This window comes from Camelus dromedarius, chromosome 16 (assembly GCF_036321535.1).
Source record: "Camelus dromedarius isolate mCamDro1 chromosome 16, mCamDro1.pat, whole genome shotgun sequence".
NCBI classification, from domain to species: domain Eukaryota; kingdom Metazoa; phylum Chordata; class Mammalia; order Artiodactyla; family Camelidae; genus Camelus; species Camelus dromedarius.
In genome coordinates, this window is record NC_087451.1 from 39,400,973 (window position 1) to 39,427,956 (window position 26,984).

General features: G+C 34.3%; 1 protein-coding gene across 1 annotated transcript in view; it reads left to right on the forward strand.

Moving 5' to 3' along the window:
- SMURF2 (SMAD specific E3 ubiquitin protein ligase 2) overlaps positions 1-26,984 on the forward strand; it is a 97,782-nt gene that overhangs the window by 40,126 nt on the left and 30,672 nt on the right. The window contains exons 2-5 of the mRNA XM_064495657.1: positions 10,231-10,269; positions 15,282-15,390; positions 21,608-21,741; positions 24,189-24,254. Of these exons, the coding sequence (XP_064351727.1) occupies positions 10,231-10,269; positions 15,282-15,390; positions 21,608-21,741; positions 24,189-24,254 (348 nt within the window). The remainder of the gene's footprint in view (positions 1-10,230; positions 10,270-15,281; positions 15,391-21,607; positions 21,742-24,188; positions 24,255-26,984) is intronic.

The window sequence follows — 26,984 nt, forward strand, 5'->3', positions numbered from 1 at the left end:
TATATAATAAACTGTAGGAGAGATAAAAATAAATCACAACTTTGTCTTCAAGAAATTTACATAAAGGGAAGGGTAAGACAGCATGTGAATAACTAATATAAGCAAAGTAAAAAGGGACATACAAAACAAGTAGAGTCAGTGTTCGAAGTTCACCAGAGGGAGAGATCAAAATCAAATTGTGAGAAAGTAGAAATCAGAAAAGTTTTCACATGGAGTTGAAATTTGATGAATGGATATAATTTTGAGGGTCAGTGGTTAGAATAATAGCACTTGGAGTGGGGAGAATATTTTGATTGAAGGCAATTTTGATATACAAAAAATGTTTTGAATAAAGGCAAAGGCAGAAAAGTCCTGGACTTAAAAAGTCCTGGGACGAAGAATATATTTTCAGTCTAGGGGTTAATGAGAGAGAAAGAAGGGGTCATTGACAGCCTCTGAGTGAGGTTTTCATAGAAAAAGAGGATGGAACCTGGATGAAAATACCTAAGCTCATTTGCTAGGTGGCAGGTTGCAGAAAGCCACAACTCTTGAGTTGTAGCTTCCCTTTCTGTGGATTTTAGAGCATAACTCCCAACCTTGTAAGGATCAAGCAAGAAACTCTTTGAACAAGTTGTTTTTTTGGCACATTATAAAATACTCTATGTATTATTTAAATGTGAATATTGGAAATGGAAATGGGCAGAGAGTTGTGATACCTAATATAATCTGGCAACTACTTTAGATGTGGGGTGGTCAGAGAGAGGGAGAGATAAGAAAAACATTTGCTTTCTGAATGATTGGAAGCATGTGGTGCAGTTCACAAAACTAGGGAGGTCCAAAGGAAGAAGAGCTGGTTCAGGAGGGAAGCTGATTCATTCAATTTTGAGTAAGTATAATTTGAAGTGCTGGTGAGGCATCCAAGTGGGTATGTGTGGTAGACCAATTGAAATGTAGGCTTGGAATTTGGAAGAGGAGTAAGGCTAGACATAAACAGATCGAGACTCATTAATATTTACTGTTAAGCTTACCGGGTACATAAACTTTGTTATTGACTGAGTGTTTGTGTGTGTGTGTCCCCCCAAATTTCATAGCTGAAGCCCTAATAGCTAATGTAATGGTATATGAAGGTGAAGCCTTTGGGAGGTAATTACGTCATGAAGTTGGAGCCCTCATGATTGGGATTGGTGCCCTTCAAGAGAGATGACACTCCTTTTGGCCCTGTGAGGATGCAGCAAGAAGGTTGCTGTCTGTAAAATAGGAAGAGGGCCCTCTTCAGACATTGAATCAGTTGGCACCTTGATCTTGGGCTTGCCAGCCTCCAGAACTGTGAGAAATAAATGTTTAAGCCACCCAGTCTATGGTATTGATTAGAGCAACCTGAACTAAGACAGGCTTCTCACCAGGTTGTGAGAAGATGCCTTTCTTGCTGTTTAAGATGCTTACAACTTGATGTATTAATTTTATTAGAAATTTTGGAGTAGAAAGCATAATAGCTAATATGTATTGAGCACTTGCTGTATACCAGGTACTGTTCCAGATGTTTTAAGTGTTTCTTTAATCTTTAAAACAACGCTATGAGGCATCTTCTAGTTATCCTCATTGTTACAGATGAGGTATCTGAGGTGAAGAGACATTAAGTCATGTTTAGGGTCACACATTAATAAGTGGCAGCACCAGGTTCAAACCCAGGCATTCTGACTCTAAGTGTTTAACTTTTTTAAGAATAAATGTTTAACTTCATGTAGTGCTTACAGCTTAGCACTATACTATGCAATATAGCTTAACACTATACTATGCTGTCTCTATGAGTGTCTCTCTAAAAAAAAAAAAGGTAAAGGAGAGAAACTTAGGAATGGCCAGAAAGTGATGCAATTTTAGCTTTACATTTATAATAGTATTCAGGCTTCATTACAATTATATAGTTGAATTTTATAATAAGGTTTTCTTCTCTTGGTGTTTTGATGAAAAAAATAAATTATTGTATGGCTAAGTTTGACATATTAAATCGATCTCTAGAGCAGCCAACAATCCTGAAGTGGGTCTGTTTGAATGAGGGTGTCCAGTTGAGACGAGGTGGTGGCTGTCTCCAATGGCACGAGTCTGATAGTTTTCAGTTCAGCAGACAGCATAAGAGGCCCTTAAGTCATAGTGAATTTACTGTCTTTATGAATGGAGGATAGTACTTTTATGTATTTTCATCCCCAAATTGGAAAAAAGAATTCAAGGAAGTGTTGATTTAAGATAGCAGAAATGCTTTCCAAATAGTTTTTTTTTTAATTACAGTAACAGTTTCTATAGTGCTACATGCCAGGTCCCTAGATCACACGCTTTATTTATTTCACCCTAAATGTGTTGCTTGGCTTTAGCAGAACCTTTTTTTTTAAACATGTGAATTTACACCAGAACTGGATTATTATGTTTGTAAGGGAAGGTTTGTTTTAAAATTATGTCTGATCACTGTAAGACAAAAATTTACAATTGTGGCTAGAAGAAATAATATCTGCATTTATTATGTCAAAGTAGATCGTTGTTTTGTATTGAAAAAACTTGCACTTAAATTTTTAAAAAACTTATTTGTACACCCTAGTCTTGTTTCAGTTTTACTCAGTTAAAACATACACTTTTTTGGGAAATTTTTTTGAGCAAAATCATTATATGTTTGAAAAAATTTTTAAAAAGTATTTACTTAAAAGTTGTTTGATATGAGTGAACTAGAAAGGTCATTTTCATTGAGAACCAATTTTGCCTTTGGTGAAATGTTTAAATGCTGATATTACTTGGTTTTTTTAGTGAGAATATTTACTTCATTTTGGTAGAACCTGTATCTGTTAATACATCATCTACTGTGCTAATTAAATTAACTACCTGACAGGTACTAAATACATTAAGGTATACTTAGAGGCCCAGTTTGTTTTGTAACTTACATGAAATGAATTGCCTAAGATTCCTTGATTAAATGGCACTGTAACAAGATACTTAGTTAAGATCAGTCTAATATGATTGTAGAGGTAAACTTTAGTTTAATGAAAGATTGCTGATCTTTTGGAGAAGGCCTTTCTGCAATCTAGGTTTCTGTTAACCATTTTTGTGAACCTGTATCGCCAGTAATTACTTTAGCCAGTGTTAAATAAGTTCCTTTAAAAAAGAAAATATAAAAGAAGAGAAGCTAACCTGACAGACTATGTTTCATTCTATATATGATGGTTAAGAGTCTGGATTCTGTGATTAGACTATTTGAATTGGAATCTCTACTCTAGCACTTGCAGTGTAATCTTTGGCAAGTCTTTCATGGCTAAACCTCAATTTCTTCATCTCTAAAATGTAGGTAATACTACTACTTACTTCACGCAGTGGTTGGTATACACTTGCACGTAGTAAATATTCAATAAATGTTATCCAGTCCTTTTATATTCCTTAATAAAATTATATTTTATTTAATGCACAATTTATATATGGACTTCTACTTTTAACAGCATATTAGGAAAATATTTTCTTGTCAATAAATATTTACATAATTTTAATGGATATATATTTCAGCATGCTGTTTGTCATCCTTAACTGTTTCATTATTATGCAGATAGGGTTGTATCTGATGTTTCTGCTAAATACAACATTTTGTAATAACTTTTTTTGTTAATAATGCTCTTGTATATGAATCTTTTTGTAATGCTCCAGTTTCAAGCAACAGTAACAAAAACACGTACATATGAAAATTAAATTGTGTACAAATTTTCATTAGAATTTAAATTTCATGTTTAAGAATTGAGGTAGAAATTGTTTCTTGGAGCAGAAGGACCTAAATTGCTGTTATGTGCCAGCGATCAGGAAAGGTGCATGTTAGTAGACATTTTTAAAGCACTAGGCCATGTTGTTGGAATTTGTATAGAAATGCTATTCTGAACTTAAGTTTTATTTTACAATAATAATATAAGTTCAAAGAAAATCCTGAGAAATCTATTCTGTTCAAAAATAGTCTGTACAAGTTGCAGGAATAGTACTATATTATAAAATCTGTTTTTGTGGGGCAAAGGAAGATGGGATGGATGTCAGAGTGTTTTTTTTTTTTTTTTTTCTTCCTCTCATGCAGGCTCATTCCAATCAGCAGTGTAATTGGAATGCAACTCCACTCTGGAGGAGGAAGGGGAATTTTTGGCAAGAAGATACTGAGCAGTTGGGAGTTTTATTCAGATTTAGCATAGGCAACCATTCATTATGAGTACAACTCAGTAAGAACAGCAGTCGCATTATATTTCTGTAGCTGGGATTTATACTCTGATATTACATGGTATGTTGTATATAGATAACTCCTTTCCAACCGGAAAAAGATATTATTGATTTAAATAAAATGGTAATATTTATTGCATCTGCACTTCTAAAAATGGTTTCTTCCAGTCACTGCCTCAAATAAAATATACTTAGAGATTTTTGTGAAATTTAAAAATATTTATTGAGGAAACAACAAAAAAGGACATTTATGGTGTGATATTTGAATTATACCTGACCTGCAAACTCTGAAGTCAAAGGACTCTGTCTTATTTATCTTGGTATCTGCAGATCTATCATTGCACTTGGCACAGAGTGTTAAGGAAATGAAAGTGTGAATGTAGAATTTGGTCCCTTCTCATTAAACATCTCAGGATGGTCACATCTGCATGTGTGTGAAATAGAGAGGAGTAACCAGTATACCAACAAGGCTGAGCTTAGCTTATTTTGTGTCCGCTGTTTCAAACCCATCTATCTGCTGAAGAGTAGAATAGCTACAACAGGCTAGGTTTTGAGAGTGTAGACTTAAGAATGAGAAATGCTTTGAAAGAATTTGAGAAGGGTAGTAACATGATCAAAGTAGTCTAGTAAAATTCATCTAGTGCAGAGCTACAGGCTGTGTGAAACATGGTCCCTAATAGTATCTGCAGATTTTTTTTTTTAATTGAAGTACAGTCGATTACAGTGTTTTCAATTTCTGGTGTACAGTGCAGTGTTCCAGTCATGCATATACTGGGACATTTTTTTTTTCTACTTTTTGCCTGTTAGTGTTCTGAATGTTTTAATGCCCCTAAATTTAAGTCACAAAGACTAGAATACATGTATTCATTTTCATATTCTTCTTTTTTTGAATGTTATTACCAGATATTGAATATAGTTCCCTGTGCTATACTGGAAGAAACTTTTTAAAAATCTATTTTTATATATAGTAGCTAACATTTGTAAATCTCAAACTGGCAAACTTATCCCTTCCCACCCCCTTTCCCCGGTAACCATAAGATTGTTTACTATGTCTGCAAGTCTGTTTCTGTTTTGTAGATGAGTTCATAGTTTCCTTTTTTTTTTTTTAGATTCCACATATGAGTGCTATCATATGATATTTTTCTTTCTCATTCTGGCTTACTTCACTTAGAATAACAATCTCTAGGTCCATCCATGTTGCTGCAAGTGGCACCTAATGGTATGAATACTGAAGTAATGGTGTTGTGCTGGTGTAATGCCACATTTGTAGTTAGCATTACTCAGAATTGGCATGTGACTGCTAAATATCTGCAGTTCGGTGTAATATTTTGTTACAGTACAAAAAATGAGTGAAAATTCATTTAATTATAGTCTTAAGATTTCTGCACCTTTCTGTATAAATTATTTCAATAGAAAACTTGCTAACATTAAAGATACTGAAGTATTGATAGCTGTCTAGGGGAAAGTCTATACTCCTTAGCCTTTGGCCCCACACAGCTTACAAGGTTTCTCTCCTGCCAGTCCCTTCCTATAATTTAGTCCAGTGTTTCTCAACATTATTTTTACCACTTCCCTGTAATAATCACCTACAAAACAAAAATGGAGGTTCTTCCACACTGCTACCCTTCCCTAGCTCCATGATTCCCAATCTTGGCTCAACTTTCTATTTTCTATTACAAAAAATGATAATTTACAAATGTAAATGTAAAATTACATTACAAATATAAAATTACATTGTCATTTTACACATACATTCCTCAGGAGCTTCTTTTTTTTTTTTTTTTTTTTTTTTTTTAGTGAGGGAAGGTAATTAGATTTATTTATTTATTTATTCTTAGAGGAGGTACTGGGAATTGAACCCAGGACCTCATGCATGCTAACCATGTGCTCTACCACTTGAGCTATACCCTCCCCCAGGAGCTTCTGATGTATACCTCCTTGGCTGAGAACTTGTCATAGTGACAAATAGGAGTTTGTCTTAGTGAAATTAATTAATACATTGAGCATTTACTGAGCTGTATTATTGGTACTGAGGACAGAAAGATCAATGGACTGTGGCTCTAGTACCCCAAGTGCATCCCCAAGAAAAAGTACAGTAAAGGCTCCAGGGGTTAACATTTTATTTATGCAAATAGATTACCAAATCTCAAATGATTTTGACAGTTTCCTTTGAAGATTTATGTTTTTACTTCTAGGGTATAAAATTATTAAAAGACTGGAGTCATTGAGATCTAGTGTTAAGATTAGCAGTCTGACCAATTTTGATATTTCTTTGTTTTAACTTAATCTTGTTTCTTCTGTGTTACCTTCCCTAGTCTCTGGGTTACCGAAATTCAATTTCTCAGGGGTGGGGGGAGGGTATAGCTCAGTGGGTAGAGTGGTTCAGTCCCCAATTCCTCCATTAAAAAATAAATAAATAAACCTAATCACCCCCCCAAGTAAAATGAAATTCAATTTCTCTTCATAAACTTTGAACCTGATTTTAAAGTTCTTTGTTATTTAGATTTTTCAATTGCCCTTTAAAACTTAGTTGTATATTAGCAACATCTCATTTGTGTTTAAAAGAAAATTTGTCAAACATGACCTGATAAGTATATTTTAAATAAAGGGAAGTGATAAAAATAAGATTTTATAAGTCAAAATTGTGATTATTTGTCAATTGGTAATCTGTCACATAGTATAAAAAGCCCCTCTTTCAATAAAATTATTTTAGATTATTTTGGAGTTTATTTTATTAATTCAGCCGGTATTTACTGAGTGTCCTTCAAATGCGTGGCACAGTGTGTGCTTAGTGCTAGAGGTAGAAAGAAATGAAACAGACATGATTTATGCTGGATGGCGTTTAGGACCTTCACAGTTATAAGCACCATTCTAAGAAATTATAATAAAGTGTGTTGGCTGCCTGTGATAAGTATGGGCTTCTGTGAAAATACTAGTGTGCAGAAGATGAGAGAAACATGCTCTAAAAAGTTTCCTTCTTGTTTGAGACCTAAAAGATGAGTAGGTGAAGAAGCCTGGGAGAAATGTTTTAGGCAGAGGGAATGGCACCTAAAGGCTGTGGGTGAGAGATGGAGTACATGTGAGAAAGTGAAGGTTCCCTGTGGCTGGATCTTGGACTTGGATGCTTGGAGGGGAAGAAGTGGTGCTGGAAGATGAGGTCAGAGAGGTAAGCAGAAGCTAGGGCTTGAAGGGCTTATAAACCAAATAGATTTTGGGCTTGAAGACCTTGACAGTGTTCCGAGGATAGACATCAGCAGAGGAGACAAGAGAGACAGGGTCCCATAGAAAGTGTTAGGTGTTAGGTATGTGATCCAGAGCACAGTTGGAAGGATAGTTTTGAGGAATGTTTTAAGGATGTTTTGTAATGTTATTAGGAGAGGAAGTGGATGGAAGGACCTACATCATATTTTTAGAAAGGTCACTTTAGATCCAGTGTGGAGAACTGATTGGAGGAAGTTGAGGCTTAAGACAGAGGACTGATTGCAAGAATGTTGTAATGACCTAGATAGCAGTTGATGGTGGCTTGAACTAGGGTGGTGACACTGGTAATAGAATTGGACAGATGAAGAATATTTCAGAGGCAGAGTTGATTAGAATTGATAATTGCTAGGAAGTGGGGTGGGGGAGGTATAGTGAAAGTTGCTACGGAGGTTTCTGACTGGAGCAATGTAGTGGAAAGCAGGGATATTTATTGAAATAAAGTAAACTGGAGAAGCAGTTTTGGGGGAGGGGGAGGTGGTGATTTTAATTTGAGGGCATATTTAGTGTGCTTGTGTGAACCTGGAGTTCAGGAGAGAGCGAGGGTTGGGTTTATAAGTTTGGGTGTCATCAAAATGATAAAGACCAGGGAAAATGTATAGAAAAGTGGCTCTTCAAATTTATTTTTCAAGAGGGGAGGAGTTTTGTCAATCTGTTCAACTGTGAACTCTCCCCGGAAACAAACACATACAGTTTAACAGTTTACATATTAATTCCAAGGTTTACAGGATTGGCATCTGTGCCCCTCAGGTTATAGAGTAAAACAAGAGGACGTAAGGCGAAACCTTGAAGGACCTGAGCTTTCATGGCTGGAGCATAGGAGAAGAAGATTTAGAATGAGTCTTATTATGCCTGTTGTAAAATCAGGTTAAATAGAAACCTAAAAAGAGGAGTTCCAGGAAAGGTAGTAGTCAGTAGTGGCAAATGCCTCTCAGGGGTCAAGTGGATAAGGAATGAGAAGTGTCCATTGGATGGATTTAGTAATTAGGCCCCCAGGGCTTTGGAGATGCAGTATATAGGGGCAGTGGTGAGAGGAAACCAAATTACAGTGGATTGAGGCATTACTGTAGACAGTATTTTAAAGTATTTTTGTTAAGAAGGAAAAGAGGTAAGGTGGTGGCTGGACTGGGGATGCTAAGGCAAGGCTTGAGTGTGTGTAAATACTGATGAGGCCATTAGTAGAGGAAATGAAGAGAGAAGTTCCTGAGAAAGTGGTGGGTTGGATATAAGATTTCAGAGCATGGGCAGAAGGATAGTGTTAGAAGGGAGAGTGGACATTGTGAGTGGAAGGAAGAAAAAATGAGTATCAAAATAGTATGTTTGTAGGTTTAGTGATAAGAAGTTAGAGAACTTCTCATATTTTCTGTTTCTCTGAAGTAAGATGTGAAATTATTTCACTTTTTGAATCATAGGATGGTGGTTTAAAATTATGAATACTTCAACAATACTGGAGATTATAATTTGGATTTATGTATATGTTGTATATATATTGACCCTCAGTATTCTATTCAGTTTATATGATGATAACAAAAGTTTAGGGAGGAGTTCTTCAAAATCAGGCTTGTGATTTGTTACTCTTAGCTATGGTCTTAGTTTTAATGATTGAGTTTTTATGTTTTCCAGAACAGAACTGTTTCTAACTAAGACAGGGTTTGAGAGACTCTGACTAATAAATCAGTATCTTGTGCTTACTTAATAATTTTATTCATTTACCGATGGCATCTGTCTTCAAAATGATTTTTATTTGAACTTTTAAAGTGATTAGTTATATTCAGACTTATTCCCAAGGTTTGTTATGGTAAATTAATTTTTGTAAACTAAACTTCCAATAAGTGTAACTAATTTAAACTGTGAGTAGAAGTAGGTAGAAATTAATGAAACATTATTTTCATAGATATTTTATAAATTAAAGTGTAAATATATGGCAATGGTATTTTCCCTTCACTTGTAACAAGTTGAATCAAAGAAGTTAAGTTTATGATTCTATATAAGCAGTAATTTTAAGAATTGGATTGCAATGTTAATTGACATATAATTCACATTCTATAAGATTCATCTCTAAAGTGTGCAATTCAGTAGTTTTAATATATTGACAGGATTGTGCATTCATCACCAGGTAGTAATAATTTAATGTACAGTAACCCAGAGAATGTGGATTTGGGATATCTTGCTCTACATATTAACTTTTAATTTTTGGAAGATATAGCATATCTCTTGTCATTGAGCCGATGATTTAGGAGGTTATTTATCTCTCCTGTAAAAATTGCTGTGGAGTTTAGATGGATAGTAACTAACAGAAGGTTATTCTTTAAAAATGTCATCTATAAAATAAATATAAAATAAAACTAAATTAAAATGTCATCAATAAAACTTTGTCTTACTTATGATCCTCTTCTGTATAGAATTTTCTCCTTAAAAAGTATATATCAATCTCAATTTACATATTTCCTCCTTAGAACTATTTTTCCTTGCCTCCAAACTACCCTGAGAATAGATAGATCTTGATGAAAGATAGGAATTGGTTCTTTGTTAGAATACTAGATTTATAAACATTTTTATCCTTGGCTATTATTGGTGATCATTGTTGCAGCCACTAGTTCAGCTGTCTTTTGCTAGTCTTTAATCAAAAGTTGTGATCGTATGTCATGCCTTGCTGTAGTTAGTATTTATTATTCACTGGTGTTTTCAGTGTTTTAAAATGAAACTTTGACAGTGCAGTCTCACCATTTTATTTTAATTCTTCCCATGTATTTTTTGTTTCCTTTACAGTACTCTGTGCAAAAAACTTGGTGAAAAAGGATTTTTTCCGTAAGTAAATGAACTTTAAATCTTGTATATTGTGTGTAGATTTTTTATTTTTGGATGGCATTTTCAGAATTGTCTGGTTTAGGGATTTCTCTGCTCAGAAGTATACTCAGTGTTGTTTTATGAATGCTTTGATCAAAGTCTTTTGGCATCACATTTTTAAAAGAGGATTTTGTCCTCTTTTAGCCTTAACCCCTTTCCCTTTATCCCTTCCTCCCACATCTGTGTGTGAAATGCATGTGTGCAACTATGTATATGCAGATGTGTGTAATATATATCAAAGGTGTGCATATTACTAGATTTCTAGAAAAGGTTTGAAGTTAATTGTTAACACTTTTCCCTTAACATTTTATAGGAAATTTTACCCATGTGTTTAGGATTCATTGGAAGGTAGAGAAGTTGTTCAGCCTGCTTGGAATTTCTAGAGTGTAGGAAAGAAATCTCTGCCACATTTGATTGTAGAAGTTCTTGTCTTAGACTCCAAAACAGACATTTAGTTTGCATATTTGCAGTTTCTTTGCCAGTTTGTTGTGAAATTTTTTGTGACTTTATTTAGGCTTAAGTTTTGGGAGGGAGGATTGGGAAGTACCCTTCATGTGTGTTTAAAATCTCTACTCTATAATATTATACTCTGTATTAGCTTTAAATTATTGAGTAAAAATGATACATATTTTTTAGTAAAAAAGTCTAAGCCAACAGAATTTGATATGGAAAATATTTGAAGTTAGAAATAGAGAAAATCCATTAGATTTTCAAATTCAGGTCCTACCAGCCAACAAAAACTAGCTGTCAGTGCTAATTTAATAGGACATACGTTAATTTTCAAGGATTTAATCAAACGCTATAAGCTCTTGATGTTTTAAAATCATAATTCATTCCACTGGAAATTTTATTTCTTCCAGTCTTTCTAGAGTAGAACCTAAATTAAAGTTTATAAAATAATAAACTATGTAATTAAAAAAATATGAGTATCTGTGCTTATATGGGGAAGCAATTAAATAGAGTAATTTGGGACATAGTAAGAAGGACATTAAAAGCAGTCTCCAGTTTATGTACCATGTGCCCTCCATCCCACAGCATGTCACTGTAGGAGAGGCCAGTGACATCTCTCCTTGCTACCACCAGTTAATGCAATTTTCACAGGCTGCTGCTGAACTACCCCTCTCATCCCTGTTGCTAATAATCTAATAGCCAGTGTATATTCCTTTTACCCTTCTTAAGGTTAATTTGGGGTACGATTTATCCTAGTGGGGCTGCAGAGTGGCCAGTAGGATTGGATGGGCAGGTGACAAGGAGAAAAGTGAGGAATACCCCCAAGACGTGTGCTCTGGTTTTAAAGACAAAATCTTCAGTTTTGTCTCCTAGCCTTCCTTCCCAAATTCTTTCCCATCGTCTAGAGTCCCATGGCACAGCTTCTCCAATAAAATATCCAGATACCCTTGTCTGTTTTCCTAGGGAATCTGGTGGAATCTTCCTTTACTTTAATTCTTTGTAAATCCCTGAGAGCTGATTTATTATCAATTATATTATCTTTATCTGTCATTAAGTTGTATGTAAAAAAAAAAAAAAGAAGGAAACAAAGAAACCTTCCCCATTTTTATTGATGTAAGCAGTAAAAATAGATTGAAATTCTTGAACTGTGAACTTGCTTCAGGGATAAGAAAACTAGAGGAAACTATGTGATTATCTTTAAAACGCAGAATGGAAAAAACACTTGATGGCCCTGAAAGGAAAACGGGAAAGCTAATCCTCAGGCCTTCCGAAGGGACTGAGCCAGGGATGGATGATTATCTCCCAGGTCACACTGGTGAAGGTCCCCTTGCTGTGGTAGATTTACACTTTTTAAAAATCTGTAAGTTGAGGGTTGCCCACATTAATTTTAGAGAAAGAGTTAAATAATAGTTCCTAAATCTCTTAATTAAATTTGAGAGTGTGTTTATTGATCAGAATGCAATTATCATCAATACTGAAATATAGTTGTTTTTGCTTGTAATTCAATATAAGTTGTGTTGAATGAGAAAAGTAGATTTTTAATATGAAGCACGACTGTAGGCTGATAATATGTATATTTAGCTATAAGAAAAAAATGCCCTGCCATGAGTTGTCTTCTGTAGAATAATGTGTAGAATTGTAGATAATACTGTCTATTCCAGGGTATCTACCCTTGCTGAGAAAAGTTTTACTAACTCATTTTTTGGAACTATTTTTAAGCTTACTGGCTTTTAAAAATAAATTAGCTCCTCCTTCCCCTGAAATTTTAGCAGGAAAAATTTCAAACATATGGGAACATACAAAAATTTTATAGTGAATACCCATGATCTAGATTCTACTGTTAACTTTATCACATATCTATCCATTACCTGTGTTTTTAAAATAATGTTTTTATTAGTATCAAATTTTTTCTATATTTTATGCAACATTTAAATAAAAGCTTTGTGTGTAAGATACTTTGTTGAGATGTTGTATGGGGACCAAATTGAAGTCTCTGAGATCCAACATGGTTGGTTGAATGTTATTTTCTCCTAATAAAAATAAAGCTTTATTTTCTCTAATAAGTAATTCACTTTTAAGTTGAAATTTTTGTTTTCCTATTTGCAGCTCAGTACGTGCATTAGTGTAGTGAGGAAGTTCCTGAGTTTTAGCTATTCTCTATGACTCAGCAGTGTTGGGGAGAATTGAGAAATTTTTTAAAATACAGAAAATACTTCAGCCACTTTATATTCACCACTAGAGGTCTCACTAACTTCTGAAAACTTGATAGCTTCTGACAACACAAGAGTAACTTGGCTTTCAAGTTAAATTCTTGTAGGATACTGTGATCAGGTAGGTTGAAACCTAGGTATTTTTTTGTTAGGGTATAGGACTTGTGTTTTGTATTATTTACAGAAAAGAAACATGGGAGGGTGGGACTCAGACTTTAATACTTAAATAAGGGATCTGGAGGCTACTCTTATTAGTGTTTTTGTGTGGAAAAAGTTGTTTTTCTTAGTCCTAATTCTTTAACTAGTTAAATAACATCTAAAAGGAAAGTTAGAAATGTGATTTTTTTGTGTTTCTTTTTGCATTACAAATGTGTTTGTTTTTGCGTTACAAGCATATATTTATATTTATTTGCTTAAATAGTAGAATCAAAAGAACAGAATAAAATGAATTCCAGGAAAAAATACTTAATTTTATTGAAGGTAGAGGGGAAAAATATTCTTCTATTAAACACTTTTATAGATGGTTAGGTACTATTGAAATAGTAATATGAATAACACTAAACTTCAAGAACAGTGTAATTAAATAGGGTGATACTCTTTAACCTACCAAGTGTTTTCTTAGCACTTAACCCTAACTTACCAAGTTTCTTCTTAACACTTGACACTTAACTATTGGTCTTCTCTTATCCATTTGAAGTTGACAAATCTCAGACTCATGGAGTTGGGGAACTAGCTAGATGAATTCTGTCTGACCTTGAGTCCTGGCAAATTAGTATCTTGACTTTAAAAAAATTAGCATAGATATCAAGGTGCAAAGTTTCTCCAGTTATCAACACTTACCAATATTTCATTTTAGTATTTTCAGCTGTCCGTAGGAAGTCTGCACTATCCCAGTATGTATAACATCTAAATTGTCATTTTGGTCTCTTCAACATTTTATTTAGTTCTGCCTTCTCCTGACTTTTAAAATTCTACTCATCCTGTTCTTCGTCGTACTGTATGACACTTAACTACAGCTTCTCTGTGCCTTTAATCTTTCCTTCTTCCAGTTTACTCTGAATACCACTAATAGAAAAATATGACAGTGTATTTATTTACAGCCACGCTTGAGAATCTAAAATGGCTCCCTGTTCTCTACCTCAGTCATTCCAAGCCTTTTAAGCCTCTCTTAGATCAGTCTTACCTCTCCAGTAGTATGAACTTTTACACTTTAGTACAAACGCTTTTATTAGACTCCTCAAAGCCCTTCAAATATTATCATATCCTCCTTGGCACTCTATTTGTCCTTTAAAGCCCAAGTAAGTCCCATCCCCTCAAAAAAAAAAAAAAAAAGCCTTTCTTTACTGTTCAAACGCAAACCTTTCTCCTGCTTTTCTGAGCTCTTGTACTCCCTGTTGAACCACATAGTAAATGAGAGGTGTAACACACAGCGTAGTGGTTAAGAGCATTAAATCAGGCACCAGAATCTGTGTGCATGTGTTTACAATCTAAACTTTAGACCCGGGCTCTCCCACTTGCTACCCTGTGACACAGGCTAGTTAATTAACCACTGTGTGCTTCACTGTCCTCATCAGTAAAACAGAGATAGTAGTAGTATTTACCCCATGGTGAGGATTAAGAGATTTAATATATGTAAAGCATTTAGAATAGTGCCTGACACAGTATTGTAAGGGTTTTCTTTATAATCAGTACAGTGAAAAACCTGTTTATTCTCAGATTTTTTTGGTTTTTGTTTTGTTTTATTTTATTTTTAATATATGGCATTTTAATTTCCCCAGTTAGATAGTAAGCCCTTTTAAGATAGGATATTAAATCTTTTTGTTTCAATTTCTAGTCACTCATGGTAGTTATTCAGTAAAACTTTTTGGCTAATTTAATTTCTGTGTAGCCTGTGTTGCTGTGTGAAAACCTTTAATAAGCTCTTTCTTTCAATGAGCTACTAATGGAGACCTTGGGAGAACGCTAGGAGAGCCAGGAATGTTTTAAGGACTCAGCTTTCTGGGGTCAAAGGGCTGGCAAAGATCTATGAAAACGTCTGCATTATGAGGTAACCTCTGGACTTTGGTAGTTTAAGGTGAGAATGTATTGAGACATGAGCAAGAGAAAATGTAGTTTTTGGTATTTAATGTAGAATTAACTTTAATCTTAGTTTTAAAATGGACCACTTTTGATTTATAGCTTAATGTTAAGCTTTTTATAAAGAATGGAATAACCTTTGTTTTGTAGCAAATAGTAATCTTTATATAATTAATCTTCCATCTTCCATGTCAAAATATAATTTAATTTAAAAAAACCTTCCCTCTTTTTTCACAGGACTTCCTGATCCATTTGCTAAGGTGGTGGTTGATGGATCTGGGCAATGCCATTCTACAGATACTGTGAAGAATACACTTGATCCAAAGTGGAATCAGCATTATGACCTGTACGTTTAAAAAGTTAATTTGAAATGAAACGTAGAATCAATATTATTTGATACAGTCTTTGAAAAGAATCCCTGAAAATGATCTGAGTTTGATCTGTGGTGTAATTTGGTCCTCACAGAGGGATACAAAATCTAGTGTGAAGGTGCTTTGGCTTATTGATAGCTAGCTTTGGAAGATGAGGTCTCCTTAATAATCCTATGAAGAACAAAATATATACACAGTTTAGAGCAATCTCGCTCCCCCCTACCTTTTTTCTAGTCAAATACAGGTATTAATTCACTTTAGGTCAGTTGTAGGTTAAATAGGTTAAATTCAGGAATCATAGTTGGAGTACACTTATAGGCATTCATTTTACTTCTTATATGGATGGTTTCTTCTAAATTTATTTTGATCATAGTGATATATGTACCTTTTTACTTTGTGAAAAGGCAAATGTTACTGTAAGGCTTTTAATGGGAAAATGCAGTTCTCTGTCCCATTCGTATTCCTGACTCCCATTTTCACAGTAACTGCTTTCAGTAACTTTGGTTCTTTGTTCTAGTATTTTCTTGTTTCTAGATATCATACTTACTTTATAGCATCTTAATATAAATATGTAATTATTTAGTTTTAGGTATTATTTTAAAGTTTCTTACCATAGAAGGTGATTTAGCTTTTACAACTGATGTATCTCTCATTCCACTCCGATAACACCCACGTGGCCCTTCCCTTTTCCCGGTCTTCTGTATAGTTATTTCATAGTTCTTTGTTATTATGCTCAACAGAGTATTCATAATTGAGTCACATGGTGTGCAGAGATTACACTTTCTTTCTTGATAACTTTTGTTTTTATGAAGTTATTAACTATCTTACTTTGCCATTTGTTTAGTTTTCCATCTGTTTCATTAATTAATTCACAAACTCTCCTACAGGATGAACATCTCCTCTGCATGTGTTCACTACATGAGATATTCTATTGGCTTTGTTTTCTTCTTGGAGATACTCCTCCTAGAGCCTCTGTCCTTTTGCTCCATCTGGACTGGTGATTGACCTCCTGCACAGTTGTCCTGGAACTTGCCTTTATCATTATGTTGGGAATTTCCTTCCTTCTAGGTCCAATGACTTCCTTTTTTTTTGTTTGCTTCCCTGTTTTGGTAAAGCCTGTCTTCTGTTATCTTGAGAAAGAGTACAAAGATGGGGAAAATTTCTTAGATCTTGTCTGGAAATAGGGTTTGTCTTGTAATTTGATTGATAATTTGAGTATAGACTTCTAGGTGAAACTTCAGATTTTAAATACATTGTTCCACTGTTTCTAGATCTAAATCAGCACTGCTGAATAGGAATACAATGTGAGCTGCAAGTGAGGAGCTCATCTGTAATTTTAAATTTTCTATTAGCCACACTAAAAAAAAAAGAAAGTAAAAAGAAACAGATGAAATTTGCCTAATAATATATTTTGTTTAATCCAGTATATCTAAAATATTTTCATTTCAACATGATATCAATATAAAATAATCAAGTTATTTATTTTTTTGTTTACTTTAAACTAATTCTTTGGAATCAGGGGTTTGTTTTGCACTTACAGGGCACCTCATTTTGAACTAGGTACATTTCAAGTACTCAGTAGCCCTGTTTGCCTGGTGGCAACCACTTTGGACAGTGCAAGTTTAGAGTATTACTCATGGCATCCTGATTTTGGTCCTTCATGATTATTGTTTTCTACTGGAAGATTTCAGGGTATTCTCTTGATGCCTGATGTTAAATGTTTTGCTCATGGACTTAGTATATCTGATATGTAGTGCTAGATACTAAGTGGGACTTTTTAATCTGGATACTTGAATAGAAAAGTTTCCCATTACTAAAGAGTTTATCTAATCATTTGTAGATGATTTGCTCCACTCCATTTTATTTCTTCTTTTTCTTTTCCTGGAACTCCTGTTATTTGGGTGTTATCCCTCCTGAATTGATCATCATTTAGTTGTCCTATCTTTTTTCTACCATATTTTATCTTAGTTTTTTTTTTTTAAAAAAAGTTTTAATAAGCAATTTTTATTTTAGTAAAAACTTTAAAACTATGATGAAATAAATATTTGGGCTGTTTCCTCAACTTTATCTTCTAGCACTCCTATTTATTGTACTTTCAGCTCTCAAATTTTTATTTTTTAATATCATTTTGCTTTCTGATTACCCCTTTTTCATAACTTCCTCTTATTTCTTGGATGCAATATCATCCTTGATGAGAGAAGTGAGTATTATAATTGTAGATTTTTTCTATTGTATTGCCTCTCTTTTCTTGAGTTTCCTTTTTTCTTTTTTTCTTTTTTCCCTGTTGGTTTGGTTTGGGTTCCTGTCTTTTTGATTTAAGGGGAGGCACTTAAATGTTGATTGGAAACTCTATACCCATAGGTAGAGCTGGTCAGCTTGCTAGGGTAATCAGGAATAACTGACATTTTCATTGCACAGAATTCTCTCCTTGGGGTTATGTTCTTGGATGCTAGAGTTCTAGGATCTCAACAATGTAAGGGTGGTAGGATGTCTCTCCACTCACTATATTAACTTCTTAATATCCTATTTTTATTATGGAATTCACCTCCTCACTCAGCTGTGCCTAGTGTCCCTGAGTAGAGAACTTTTTGGAGACTAAACCTGTGGTCTTCTGCCAGGGTTGAGGATGAGCCGGGTTGAGGATGGGATTCAAGTCTTACCATTCTTTTTATTTTATTTTTTAAATTGCAGCATAGTGAGTTACACTTTTCATTCCTTTTAAACACTTTCACCAGTCCTTCTGCTTCATCCTCCTCATCACTATCAGAGAATACTGGGCTTACACTTTGAGAATATTTCAGGGGTTTGGTGGCAGTGGTAGTCTTGTTCCTTGTCTGTTGCTCCTTACAGACTTAGGTTTCAGTTTTCTCCAGGTTGCTAATTCAGTTATCACATACTCTCTAAACTTCTACCATTTTGCCAACATGTGTCGTGAAATAAACATGTTGATTGTCCTGATATCCTGACTTTCCACGTTTTTAGCCTTTTAAGCTTCATAGTCATTCTACTTCACTCTTCATCAACCCCAGCTTTTCTTCTGAATGTTCCACTTGGCTTTACCTATAAAAACTCATCTTAGATTTCCCATCAAAATCTCCATGCCTGACATCTCACTACTTCTAGACCATTATTAGCTCTAAAACACCCCTGGGGGACCCAGCTCAGCCTGATCTCTGGTCGTTTATTTGAATTTGACCTTCCAAACCACATGTAAACAAATGTTATGTCTCTACAGCAATATAACGATACCTGGAGACAGCCAAGAATCATGCTGTTGTATATACCTCTCAGTGCTATGGCTCAGTAGCTCCAAGTTCACCTAATAAGCAAATAAGTAGAAACTAAAAAAGCAGACAGTAGAGAGAAGTGAGACTTTATGGCTTCCCACCTCTGTCACTTACTGTGCCATCATCAGCTTGTTATCTAGCCCCTTGTGCATCAGTTTCCATTAATAACAGCGTCAGTAATAATGCCTACTTTAGAAGACTGATATCAAGATTAAGTGAGATAATACATGTAAAGTGCTTAGACTAGTACCTGGCATGTAATTCTCAAATATTAGATGCTTTTAGTAAATACATTATTTTAGATCACAAATATTATAACACTTGATTTGACTTTTAGAGATTTTGAAAACACAGCTGCAGTAAGCTGTTATCTGTGTAGCTGACTAACCTGTTGAGTTCTTAATCACCTTGTTTTAAGCCATTTCTTTTAGCTTCAGTCAGATCTAAATTCAGCCAGAGACCCAACTACAATAGTGAACAAGACATAGTCCTCCAAGCTTACACCACATGGTGTATAAAGACAAGTAAATAGGAAATTATAAACAGCATAATAAGACTATTGGGGAAGTATAGGGTGCTGTGGAAATATATAGAACTTCTTTACATAAATTTAGGAGTTGGAGAGAGCTTCCTAGAAAAAGTGGCATTTAGGCTTAGACCTTAAGTAGGAGTTAACTTGAGAAAGGAAAGGGTGGGAAGACTCTAAGCAAAAGCAGCCTGTGTGAAGACCCAGAGGTGAAAGAGAACATGATTCTGAAAACAGTTTAGAGAGGCAGCATTGGTGAGTTGACGTAAGGTTAAGGGGACGGACTGTGGTAAAAGACACGCAAATTAGAGGCAAGCAGGAGCCAGCTCATGAAGGTCCTTACTCTCTTAAAAGCAATGGGAATCAATGAAAATGAAAGGGTTTTAGGTGGGGGAAATGCTGTTACCAGATTTATATTCAAGAACGGACACTTTCTCTATAATGTAAAGAATGGCTTAGAGTGAGGCAGGAATGACAAGGAAACTAGTCTCAACACTATGGAGGAAGCCAGCAAATAGAAAATGATGACTTTATGTTAGAAAAGTAGTATTGTGATTGGAGAGATGTAGACATTCTAATATTTTTAATACGGCCTTAAAACTTAAGAAAAAATCTTTTATCCTTGAAAAAAATGAATTCATACTGTATCCTGTGCTTTGCTGGATTTGTGGTTTTCCTGACCCTCACCTTAAGAATCCTTGCTTTTCTAGCCTTGCTGCTGCAGTCTTTCTCGACACAGCAGCTAGAATGATCCTGTTAAAACGTATTTCAAATCTTGTTACACTTCTGTTCCACATCCCCCATTGGCTTCCTGTCTTACTTGGAGTAAAAGCCAGAGTTCATACCATGACTGACAAGACCCTTTATGATTTGTCCCTTGGGTTGATTAGGGTAGGCTAACTGGTATAATAGACAACCATACTTTTTTAGTGGCTTAGTGCAGTAAAAGTGTATTTTGTATATAAAGTCCATTTGGGAGGGAGGCAAGACATTGTGACACAGTCATTCAAGAACACAGGCTGATAGAAACTCCCCTGTTTTCAGTGTATGTTCCCAAGGTCTCTCTGGGCTTTTCGAGCCTCCCAGCAGGATGCTTAAGCCAGTGGTGGGTGGGCTGCTCTAAGGCCCAAGGGAATCAATATTTTAGCATACCTGTATATCAGGCTTACAAGTTGGGAAACTGGTTTATGTGATTTTTAAAAATGTTTGGTTTGGGGTAATTTAGCTGTTTTATACTTGATTCTGATGCTAGAATTTTTGGCATATCATATAGTAGATACTTGCCAAATTAGATCTGTTTAGTCCTGTTTGAAAATTTGATGCATGCATACTAAATGATATTTTAGTCCAGATTTTTTTCATTTGTAAGCAACAAAATGAAATGCAAGTTGGCCTGCTTAAAAAAAAGTATCAGCTCTCATAGCTAAAAGTCTGGGGGTGGGGGTAGGCAAACTTTAATACAGCTGGGTCCAGGGCCTCAAGTGTGTGTTCCATGTTACTTATTTAAGAGTTTTAGTCCTCACTTAAGTGGTTTAGGCTTTTTTATATACCAGGTGAATTTTTCTGATACTACTGCTTTAATGAATGACACTTTAAGGTCAAGGTTGCTGGACCAAAAATTTGATCTCTTAGAGTGACTGAAATACAGTTAGGATTCTGCTGATGATAATTATGTTATTTTATTACATTTTCACATGGGATGACACCATGTTAACAATTGGCTCTGGTAGAGCTTCTACATACTTGCAGGTATATGCACAGACAAGTATAGTAACGCTTTTCCCTGCTCTGCTTGTCTGCAGGCAGTGAAGTGAAATCTGGAAGAATCCTGCTCGCTCAAGGCCTGCATACAGGAAAGAAGCAGGGGAAAAGCGTTACAATCAGCTTTTGTTCTACAGCATTTTAAAACATAACAGGTATGTCAGATTTTTGGTCTGTCAGCCTTGACAATGCCCCTTGAAAATGAACTGAGTATTTACTGAGGTAGTAGGTCATGTCATTGGAATGTATTTAAAATATGACTATGATAAAAGTTTAAGATTTTTGTTTTGGTAAAGAAATAATCATACACTTCTATAGTGTCATTTGACATTAGCTACTAAAGTAGATTTTTTTTACTAACAAAAGTTGTTACTTAGTCTGAGAGTGGCAGATATGCTAAAGAATATATTAAAAATTCTTTTTAGATTTTACTTTTGAGATTTTTACAAATATAAATTCAGTCCTGTGGATAGATTGAACTCAAAACATATTTTGTGTCTAGCCATACTCTAAAATATTTGTGACTTTAGACTACAAAACAAAGGAAAGATTTTACATTAACTACCTGTAATTGTCAAGTTACTCATGCATTCATTTTGTTGTTGTTGTTGTTTTTAGGTATATTGGAAAGTCTGATTCAGTTACAATCAGTGTATGGAATCACAAGAAGATCCATAAAAAACAAGGTGCTGGATTTCTTGGTTGTGTTCGTCTTCTTTCCAATGCCATCAACCGCCTCAAAGACACTGGTTGTGAGTAGATACTAGTGCTTTAAAAATGTTAAATATACATATTTAAATATATATGTATATGTATTTTTTGGTAGGGCAGTCAAGGGACCAAAAACATACTTCCTGTGTATGTTTGAAACATTGGTAAAAATTCCTGGTCTAACTATGTTTTGTTGACTTTTAAAAAAGAAGGAAACATTTTAAATACATGAAACTAAAACTGAATCAGAGCTGATATTTAGTTTCCAGTGAATTTATACCTGCTGAGAAATGATTGATAACTAGAAAAGTAAAAGAAGGTGTCAAAATACAAGTGCCTTTTTTATTTCTTAGCACTCTTGTCTGATTTTGGTGGATTTGTGGAATAAAGTGAGTTTTACTCAGGTGATTGGAGTGTTTAAGGTAGCAGTTAAAGGGGGATGAAATTATTAATGAATAAGAATGATATAAACTGCTGTGAAAAATGGAAAGTTATGTGGGGAGAGTGTAACTCTGGTAGAACTTGTGCTTAGTATGCACAAGGTCCTGGGTTTAATCCCCAGTACCTCTGTTAAAATTAAAACAAAACAAAACAAAACAAAACAAAACTTAATTACCTCCCCAAAAAAACCCCCCAAAATTTAAAAGTTATAAAAAGGTAAGGCATTATTTTGAGTGTAAGACAGCTATATTAACTACTTAACTGTAAGCTTAGTTTTTCACCAACCTGGGCAGTTAGAAGATTATACCAAGATCAAAACATTAGAAGCGATTTCTATATTGGATTAACAAGTTGACTTAACATACGTGTAATTCATGTAACCAGGTGACAAGGCATCTTTTTGGGGGTATTTCCACTAGGACATAGATGGAAATATCTTTTTTAACAGAGATTTTGTTTTGCTGTTTCTACAGAATTCTTTTTTACATAATATAAAAAATAGCCATTGTCATGAGATTTTAGCCCAGATGCCTGTTCTAAGCACAAATTCACAGAGAATCTTGCTAAGGAAATTAATAAATAAAAATACATTAAATTTAGCTTGGAATGTTAGGTATATTAAGAGATGATCCCTTTTAATGTACTATGATACCACAGCCTAGTTATGAAAATATTACTGTTAAAAATTAAAAAGGAAAAAATTGAGCTTTGAGAAGTTCCTCTATTTCCGGATTGCCAGGGTGACCAACAGGAGATAGAAGAGATTGGAAAAGGTCTAAATATAAAAATTAAACATTTTATTACCCAAAACAGCAGGCAGACTGAAAACTTACAGGTCACAGGTATGACTTTATTTCTGGTTCAGTTTAGCTAACATTTATTGAACCTTTATAGTGCCAGGTACCATTCAAAACCTTGGTGATATAAAGGTGAAAAAGGCATAGATCCTGTCCTCTGAGAAGCAAGGACAAAGGCCTGCTGGCAAAGGGAACAAGACAGGACACATTAGAAGGACTGAACAGAAGAGGGATTGCTCTGCATAAGCCCACTGTATAGCTGTCTTAGTAGCGTTCATTTATTTTGCAAAAGTAAAAATGTCTGTTTCTGGCTGAGTGGCCAGGTGGGGCACAGATTTTTCTTTCTGCTGTTTGTGAATGTTTCATTGCATTGGTTTATATGACCTTTCTGATGTCCAGTAATACTTAATTTATCAAGCATCTGATGTTCTACTAGGATGGAGTAGAGAATATAGAGACTAAGACATGGTCTCCTCCTTTTATCAATTCATAATTTGTTTAAGTAGACAGATGGCATACAGCTGTAAAAGAATTCAGTTACAAGTGCTGTAATGAAAGTAAAACCAACATGCAGTGGGTGACATTGTTCTTTACTAACTGGCCAGGCCAGTGTTACATCTGTTTTATAGATGAGGCATGAGAGAATAAATGAGTTGCCTCTCAATGAGTTAGTACCAAAACTGATTCAAACCCTTATGTTACAGTTTATACTTGGCTTCTTACTAGTACTTACTTTGTGTGTGTGGGTCATTTGAAATGGTTAGATTAAAAATAACTATAACAACTAGCATTTATGTGCTACTAACTAACACTTACATGCCACGTACTGTGCGAATAGTTTTACGTAACTATCTGATTTAACCTGTAATATGAAGTTAAGTACCATCATTATACATGAGAAAACCAAGACTTGGGGATAAATTGCTTAAGAACAACATCTATTAAGTGGCAAGCCAAGGCTTAAACTGAAGTGTTTCGAATTCTTTGGAGAGAAAGTAACTGCATGTTGCACCAGTGTCTTGGGGTTTTTGAAATTTGAATTTGTCAAAACTTTTGTTGAGATAATTGTACTAATTATGTATGTAGTTAGAGAATTTTAAACATTTGTTTCATCTTTAAAACTCAGTTAATTCTTTAAATGATTGGTCTGATTTCCAATGGATTGTAGAAATTTATCACTCTACAGATGTTAGAATCTATACCAGCTGATTTTTTAATTGCCTTTTTTTGTTGTTGTTGATTTGAAATAGATCAGAGGTTGGATCTATGCAAACTTGGGCCAAATGACAATGATACAGTTAGAGGACAAATAGTAGGTAAGTGTGGAATTAATTGAAAGTTGTGTGAATTTTGGCTTCATTTAAGCTAACCTAAATTCTAAGTACCTTCCAAATCAAAGTACAATAATTGTAGCTTCATTGTATTGGCATGAATTAAATGAGTCATGTAAAATTATTCAAATAGTGGGTCCAGAATCCAGGCCAGCTTAATTTTTTAAGAAAGCAAAAAACAAAAACAAAACAAAACAAGAAACCTGTAAATAATGTAAAACATAGAGGCTCCTAATGTTAAGAACTCTTGATCCTTTAGGAGGGAATTCTTTTAAAGTGTACAGATATAGTAGAGCCCTGAGACAAACTTTAAATATGATATTAAAGTTTTCTGAAAGTAATTCTCAAACTGGTTTTTGAGAGAAAAGGAACTATTATGTTGAACTCTTTGTTTAATGCTTTACAGTTTTAAGAAAATCTTTTTAATTGAAAAAAATAGAATGAGGAATGGTAGTACAGCACTGATTAGAGAATAGGAAAAATTATTACCTTACTCAGAAGGCACTTAGTGGGCTAGTGGGCTATTTTGAATTGAGCTAGAAGAAGGTCTTTATAAATAAAATTTCCTGAGACTTATCTTAAGAATCGATGGATTTAGATTTGATCAAAATACGTAGTGTGGTAGGACACTGAGGGTGGCTCCTTTTGAGACTTCTTAAAGAAGAAAAATGCAACTGGAATCTTACCATTTCGTTACAGAACAGAATTTAGAATCAGATGATTGCATTATCAGCCTGTCAGAAAGGTTTTAGTTGCAGAAGGTACTTGAACGACTTAATTTTGCAAGGCAGTGAATTGGGTTCATAGTTAGGGAATTGCCAGAGTAGCATCTTAACAAAAGCCTTATTGTGGTTATCACAGGGAAGCATCTGCACTGTGTGTCTACACTGCAGTATTCTTCATAACTCCTATCTTTCTTAGATTGAAATGGGGTTAAAAACTCAAAAACAAATCCTGGTATACAAAACTTTTAAATGTAATTGTTCCTACTTTATTTGATTTGGTATGTTATGTAATGTTTGCCAACTAACATCTGGTAGTAACGAAATAGTTTTACTAAGGTGTGAATTTGCACTTATAAAGATAGCAGACTTTCCTTTGTCAGTGGTTAGAAATATACCTATTGGAGTAGGCTACATCAAAAAATTGTTTTACTTTAAAATATGTGTGTGTGTATTTGTATTTTTTTTAAATTTAAAGCTCTTGTGTGAATTTGGTGTTCATAATGAAGGTAGGCTGGACTCAGACATTATGCTTTATGATCCTGCAGTTCTGTCATTTAAGAACAAAATTCTCACTCTTACTGAATTATACTTTTACAAGTAATTATAAATATATGTATATAATATCTTTTTGGAAAGTGGAGAAAAGTACACTAGAACACTAACTTTAAAAATTTATATATCCCCTTCTAATTTTGTATACATGCATATATATTTTTTCTGATTTTTAATTACAGTAAACATAAATTTTTAAATTTTGCTTTTATTCACTTACTGTAACCACTATTAATATTTACAATTAATTTTTAAAAGGATGAATTATATCAGTATATCATAACTTAATCATTGGACTTAAAGTCATGTTTTGCTGTTATAGCATTGAGACTTGAAAACATGTTTATACACCTAGCTTTTTTAGATTACTTTAGGGAAAATCTCCCAATTTGAGATGATTGATTCAAAGGTGGCAGATCTTTTCCTTTGTAATTAAAGTTGGTACTCAGTTCTTTCCATCTCCTTTGAGGTTTTTCTTTTGCTTTTTGTTACTATAAAATAAAATCAAAATATAGACAGAAAACTTAAGGAACACCCATAATATGCCGTCATTGTCATTACCTTCATGTATACCTTTTCTCTGTTTTTAAAGTGAGATTATACCATACAGATTTTTAAATAACAGGTTCTAATCCTAACCGTTTTTTTTTCCTGTCCATAGATACATTTTTATAGCATTTTTACTGTTGGTCCACAGTGGGCAAATAATTATTTTAACTGTTCCCTTATTGTTGGATATTTAGGTTATTTCTGATGTTTTAATATTATGAACAATGCTCTGATAAACATAGTGTTTCTTTGGCTCATTTTATGTATTGCTAGAATTAGGCCATTTAGAAACACAATCTCATCTGAAAATTGCTCAAGTGTTTTGTGATGTAGCAGTCTGGAGATGTACATTAAAGCTCATGAAATCCTTTAAGTTAGTAAGAAAATACAGTGTTTCTGCTGTGATTGTATTTTGGTTTTCTATACAAAAACTGATTAATAACAGTTTTCTCATTATTCAGATTGGGGTCACATAAACTTCAAGAATGTTAGTATTTTGTTCAAGGTCACAGTGCTAAACTAGTTGGTAGAACCTGGTTTAGAGTTCCTGTCTCTTGCTTCCAAGTTTATAGTGATAGTTTTATACTGTACTGGACAATGATGTACTGTGTTTTAACTTATGGAATCCAAGTAATGCCCTATTGCCAGAGTCTAGTGTGTGTGGGTTTTTTTAAAAAATGGGTCAAAAATTAAACCTACATCAATGTGAACTTTTCAGATTCCTCTGTATACAAGTATACCTTTCATGTGTTACACCTCCTCTTAAGTGCAGTAGTGGCCTTGTGTTGCCCCATTACGATGGGGAAAAGGGAATTAGACTCTCTTCCATGAATGTGATAAAGTGTAGAAAACCTAAATAGGAAAAATCTCATGGAAAAAGAAATTACAG